This window comes from Olea europaea, chromosome 18 (assembly GCF_002742605.1).
Source record: "Olea europaea var. sylvestris chromosome 18, O_europaea_v1, whole genome shotgun sequence".
Taxonomy (NCBI): domain Eukaryota; kingdom Viridiplantae; phylum Streptophyta; class Magnoliopsida; order Lamiales; family Oleaceae; genus Olea; species Olea europaea.
The window spans coordinates 31,508,098-31,514,097 of NC_036254.1; the positions used below are offsets into that span (position 1 = coordinate 31,508,098).

General features: G+C 41.2%; 1 protein-coding gene across 1 annotated transcript; it reads left to right on the plus strand.

The window, feature by feature from the left end:
* The first annotated feature begins 1,429 nt into the window (after positions 1-1,429).
* LOC111368179 (G-type lectin S-receptor-like serine/threonine-protein kinase SD2-5) lies at positions 1,430-4,330 on the plus strand. Its single transcript, XM_022989422.1, has one exon. It carries the CDS (start codon positions 1,812-1,814, stop codon positions 4,233-4,235), a length of 2,424 nt encoding a protein of 807 aa, XP_022845190.1. The 5' UTR covers positions 1,430-1,811; the 3' UTR covers positions 4,236-4,330.
* The last annotated feature ends 1,670 nt before the right edge of the window (positions 4,331-6,000 follow it).

Sequence of the window (6,000 nt, forward strand, 5' to 3'; positions counted from 1 at the left end):
TCGATTAAGCAAAAGTCGTTTTCTAGAACTTTCGATTTTCAAAACTCACTTTACAACTGCTTTTGCTCTTAAATTTGGACTTTCGATATTGTTTTGACTTGTTGATCTTCTTTTTCATTTTTGATTATTCAACCGACCTTCTCTTTTCTCATCCCAAGATACGAGATTTCAATTATTGTTAGTTTATTTGATTAGTTGTAAAGTTCTAGAAGGATTCAATCATGCATGCATATGCCCACCTCATTTTAGAATTTAAGAACACGACTAATTGAGATTGAAAGTAAACTCCGTACCATGTTCATGAGCAAAAACTATTGCTCGATTTGCAGTCTGCACCAATTACTTTAGTTAATATTACTTGATTTGAGGTAGAATTATCAAAACAATCAGATTTCTCAAGTTTATTTTTCTCGATTTTGTTGTTATTATAGCTATAATATACACCATCGAAAGAATTTCGGAGACCCACTAAAATACGAAATCCATGTTCTTTTAGAAAAGAGATTCATTTTCGAAGAGTGCATAGCTGCATGAATGAGCTCACACAACCCGTCAGTTTAGATCCAATTCGATATATTCGTTGGAATTGGAATCCACTTAATAAGACAATAAAAAGAGACCCTTTGCCAATTGCCCCATAATCTGACATTCACCTTTAAAATCAATATTGAAATTCCATTGTAAACTTCATAAAAAGTAATACCTTTTATAATCAATGGAAAATTTTGTTACCTTGAAGTTCCATCTAACATAATGGATGATGAAAATTTTTAGAATTTGTCTAGTGGTACATAATGGGGTGTACCGAATGTTGTACACCCCACTCACATGGGTGTTGGACCCATTTGAAAGAAATGATATTTTATTCGAGTGGATCCTTCGCCCATGTGAGTGGGGTGTACACCATTAGATACATTTCGATGTACCACTAACAAAACTGTTTTAGTACCCAAATTATATTATGATATTATAAACTTAGAAGGATTGTGAAATGAAAATAAAGGGGATATTTGTTACTTTGCTATGTAATAACACAAAATAATAAAAATAAATAAAAAATTGGACCCATATTTTTCAAGTTGGGGTATGAATTACTGTCACTATGCCTTGACCCTTTTTGAGTTTCTTTCCAGTGACAAAACCTCTTCAAATATGCCAGCATTCATTTCCATCGGATGCTCCCATCTACCACTCCACCTTGAATATTACTCATGTATATGCAAATTGGAAGGAAGATTGATTAATAAACGGGCAATTATATACGTACGTATACGCTTGTGTATTTCAAAATAAAGTTGGAACTTGGACGAGAAGGATAACATAGTATAATATATTAGTAGGCCACCAGATTTTGAACAACACCAATTAATGCCCACATCAGATCTTTCCATAAGCAAAAAAAAGGGGGTATTTTGCCACCATCAAATCCCACTTGTATTTTGTCTCCTTTTGAGTCCAGCTTGAGACTTCACTAATTGATAGCTATAACACAGTTAACTGGTACCCCAGAATCTGTGCGCTAAATTAATTGCTTTTGCATTTGAATTTTCTTTGTAAAGCTTCTTTCTGCCAATTTGATAGCGACTTGCCAGTTCTTCTTCCTGTAATTCCAAGTTTGGATTATGGGGTAATCTTTTACTGGGCACTTTCTAGCTTTCTTTCAATTTCTGAGTTTCTGATTTAAATCAATACCAAACAGAGGCTTAATCTTGGAATTTTAGAAAGGGTTTCTTGCTTGATTACAGAGCATATTTTTCTTGGTTTTCTCTACTCAAATTGTCATATTTTTGGCTCTGGTATTATACTTGTTGATGGGAAAGTGGGTGTTCTTGTGTATCGCAATTATGTGCTTGCTTATTCTTTTTTCACTGGAGACCTGTATGGCTAGTGTTCAAAATAAAGGCAAATTGAAGCCAGGTTTTCAGGGATCTCAAATGTTTTGGATCGACAATGATGGGTTGTTTCTAGTATCCAACAATTCAAATTTTTCTTTTGGATTCTCCACTACCCAAGATGTCACTTTGTTTCTCCTTGTCGTCGTTCACAAGGACAGTTCAACTATAGTGTGGTCTGCTAATAGAGGCTCCCCAGTCGGAAATTCAGATAGTTTCGTGTTTGATGATAATGGGAACGCTTATTTACAACGCGGTGGATCCACAATTTGGTCCACGGGTACCTCTAACAAAGATGTTTCTGCAATGGAATTGCTTGACTCGGGAAATCTGGTTTTGCATGGGAATGATGGAAGTGTAGTTTGGCAGTGTTTTGACCATCCCACAGATACTCTACTTCCAAACCAGGAATTTAGTGAAGGGATGAAACTTGTAAGTGATCCTGGATCCAATAACTTAAGCTATTCCCTTGAGATTAAGTCTGGGGATATGATTCTCTCCACGAGCTTCAAACGTCCACAGCCATACTGGGCTGCGGGAAGGGATGCACGAAGAACCATCAATAAAGATGGCAATAATGTCACTTCAGCAACTCTTAATGCTAATTCTTGGAGATTTTATGATGGAAATAAGGTCTTGCTCTGGCAATTTATTGTTGACGATAATATTGCAAATGCAACTTTGGTTGCTGTTTTGGGATCTGATGGTTTCATTACTTTCGTCAAGCTTCAAGGAGGTTCTACTAATCCCTCCTCAATAAGAATACCTGAGGATCAGTGCAGCAGACCGGCAGCTTGTGATCCCTATTATGTTTGTTATACTGGCAACAAGTGCCAGTGTCCATCAGCACTTCCCTCTTGCAAATTTGGAGCTCTCCCTGCATGCAATAATTCACAGGATTCTGTGGAGCTTGTAAGTCCAGGTGATGGCCTCAGCTACTTTGCACTTGGGTTTGTCCAACCATTCTCAAAAACCGATTTACAAGGCTGCAAGGATTCTTGCCTTAGAAATTGCTCTTGTGGCGCTATGTTCTTTGACAGCGATTTGGGGAATTGTTTCCTGTTTGATCAGATAGGAAGCATGCAAGGATCCCTCAACAGCGCTGGCTATGCTTCTTACATCAAAATCTCCATTAATGGAGGAAACAGGAGAGGCAGTGACAAGAAGCGCTTTCCACTAGTCATTATCATTGTAATTTTGATAGTATTTGTTATGCTGAGTTTGCTTTTAGCTGGATTTTATTACCGCAAGAAGAACAAGAAAGTGCCCACATACCAAAAAGAGAGCTCGGAAGAGGACAATTTCTTGGAAGGTTTATCTGGGATGCCAGTCCGTTTCAGATATAAAGATCTTGAGATTGCAACAAGTAACTTCACTGTGAAACTAGGGCAGGGAGGGTTTGGTTCAGTTTATCAGGGGACTCTCCCTGATGGGACTCGAGTGGCTGTGAAAAAGTTGGAAGGTATTGGTCAGGGTAAGAAAGAATTTAGGGCTGAAGTTAGTATCATAGGCACCATCCATCATCTCCATCTGGTGAGGCTCAAAGGCTTCTGTGCTGAAGGAAGCCACCGGCTTCTTGTATACGAGTACATGGCAAACGGATCATTAGATAAATGGCTTTTCAGGAAAAACAAAGCAGAGTTGATGTTGGATTGGGATACAAGATACAGTATTGCAGTGGGTACGGCTAAAGGCCTGGCTTACCTCCACGAGGACTGTGATGTAAAGATAGTTCACTGTGATATCAAACCTGAAAACGTTCTTCTTGATGAACACTTCATGGCCAAAGTTTCAGACTTTGGCCTGGCTAAGCTTATGACTAGAGAGCAGAGCCGTGTTTTCACGACATTAAGGGGCACCAGGGGGTACCTTGCCCCGGAGTGGATCACAAATTACGCCATATCAGAGAAGAGCGATGTTTATAGCTATGGAATGGTGTTGCTTGAATTGATCAGTGGCAGAAGAAACTATGATCCTGCAGAAAGTTCAGAGAAATCCCATTTTCCATCCTTTGCTTTCAAGATGATGGGAGAAGGAAAATTGAAGGACATCATTGACACTAAACTGAAGATGGATGTAGAGGACGAGAGGTTTGCCACAGCAATCAAAGTCGCTTTGTGGTGTATACAGGATGATATGTACCTCAGGCCGCCAATGGCAAAAGTAGTGCAAATGCTTGAGGGGGTCTATCCTGTCCTCCCACCACCAACTGCGTCTCAACTTGGTTCTCGAATGTTCTCGAATTTGTTCAAATCAAATAGTGAGGAGGGCACTTCATCGGGACCGTCGGACTGTAATAGTGATGCTTATCTTTCGGCAGTTCGCCTTTCAGGTCCTAGATAGATGATGAGTCATTGACATGTACAAGGTTTTCATATTTTTGTCGGTTTTCTTGTATACTTGTTGATTAGTAGTTCAAAACTTTGCAATACAAGTCACAGTGAGAGCCCAATATTCCAATGTTGCAAAATATAAGAGTCGAGATGAGAACCATGTTCCCTCCATCTCCGGTTACGCGACTAAGTTGGGAATCTAGAGCAGGGCATTTCATAATCTACTTTTGTGTACAAATAAGATGAAAACAAGAGAACAATGACAAAATTGGATAAGAATAACCAAAGGACGAAAAATAAAAATATTTAGCTCATTTGAGTTCAGTATAAATAATAATAATTGTTGACCTCTAAAAATGGCTCTTCCAGGTGGCCAACTTGTAGCTACTCCACGTATTCCTCCCTACGAAATGAACAAACTGTCAGGCGCACACGGCCGGAACCAACGGTGGTGGCGGCCGTATATACTCCGACGGTCAAGTCAGGTTTGGGTGGTCGGAACAGTGTCCAGGGACTACACAATCAATCAGTCAATAAAGGGGGAGGAGAATATATAAACTTGTTATGGAGTGCTATCTATTGAGAGTTTCTTACCTTTGCCTCTGGCCAATCTTTGGGTATTTATAGGTGGTATGAACCGTGGGATGTGGAACACGTGTATACATCTGACGGTATGAAGCGTCTGCTCATAGGCGTCAATCAGCCGCGCTTGTAGAGTGGGCGGACAGTTTGTTTCCCCCGAGTTGAATTGACATAAAGTTGATAAGTCACATCAAATAGCTTTATGGGGGACGTCACATCAATTTAAACCTTATATGCAGAGCAAATCTTAAATTGGCAGCGAATCTTCTAACGGGGTCGGAGACGGGACACTTCGGCAGATCAGTGACAGGAATTGGTGTATCACTTCGGAGAGGCTTCGGGAGGTCGGAGTGGTTCCGAGGCTCGTAAAATGAGGCGTAACAGTGGTCCCCCAAATCTGAGAATGAATATTTATATTATACGTGGATTTGTTTTCCTGACCGGATCGCGGCATGGGGGTAGCTGAAACTTTGTAGAGCATGGGAAGATCGCGGCATGATGATACGCTCGCGTCGGGTACGTTAAAGCGTTATAGAAATTTTAGGGACTCGTCTTCGTCGAAGCGTTGTCAGGAAGAGGGAGACGGCTCAAGCTTTGCAAAGCGTGGGAGGGGCGCAGCGACCGAGGCGATAGCAAATGGGGCGCTTGCATCGGGTGCGTCCAGGCTTTGTTAAGTTGGGGGACTCGTTTCTCGCCGAAGCGTTGGCGGAAAAGAGGGTCGACGCGTGGGGAGATGGCTAGAACTTTGTAAAGCAATGGTGGGAACGCAACGCCCGAGGTGATTAGCGACTGGGGCCTTCGCATCGGTTGCGGCTAAGCTTTGTAAAGTTGGGGGTAGAGATCATCCGAGGCGACCCAGAAGTCCAATGATTTGACAACTGTTGCGTGTTTCCAAGGTGACAGTTGGGTACCACGCCCATTCCCCTAGAAGGCTGCCGCGGCCAGTAATTATTATTGACGGCTGTTGGTAACCGAGGCGACGCGTTTCAATTTAGCGTGAAAGCCACAGCGACATCTTGGGCGTAGATCAAATCTGGCGTTTCATTTCAACGGCTGGGATCGAGAATACAACGGACGGTTTAGATTGATCGTATTTGAATTCAAAGGTGGAGATTGGATTTGTCTTTCCTATAAAAGGTGAACTTTGGGGGCTTACCAGAGTTTCTACCTTTACCACGAAAAAACAAAATTTT

Coding starts and splice junctions, on each gene's coding strand:
- LOC111368179 (XM_022989422.1), top strand. CDS start 1,812: ATGGGAAAGTGGGTGTTCTTGTGTATCGCAATTATGTGCTTGCTTATT.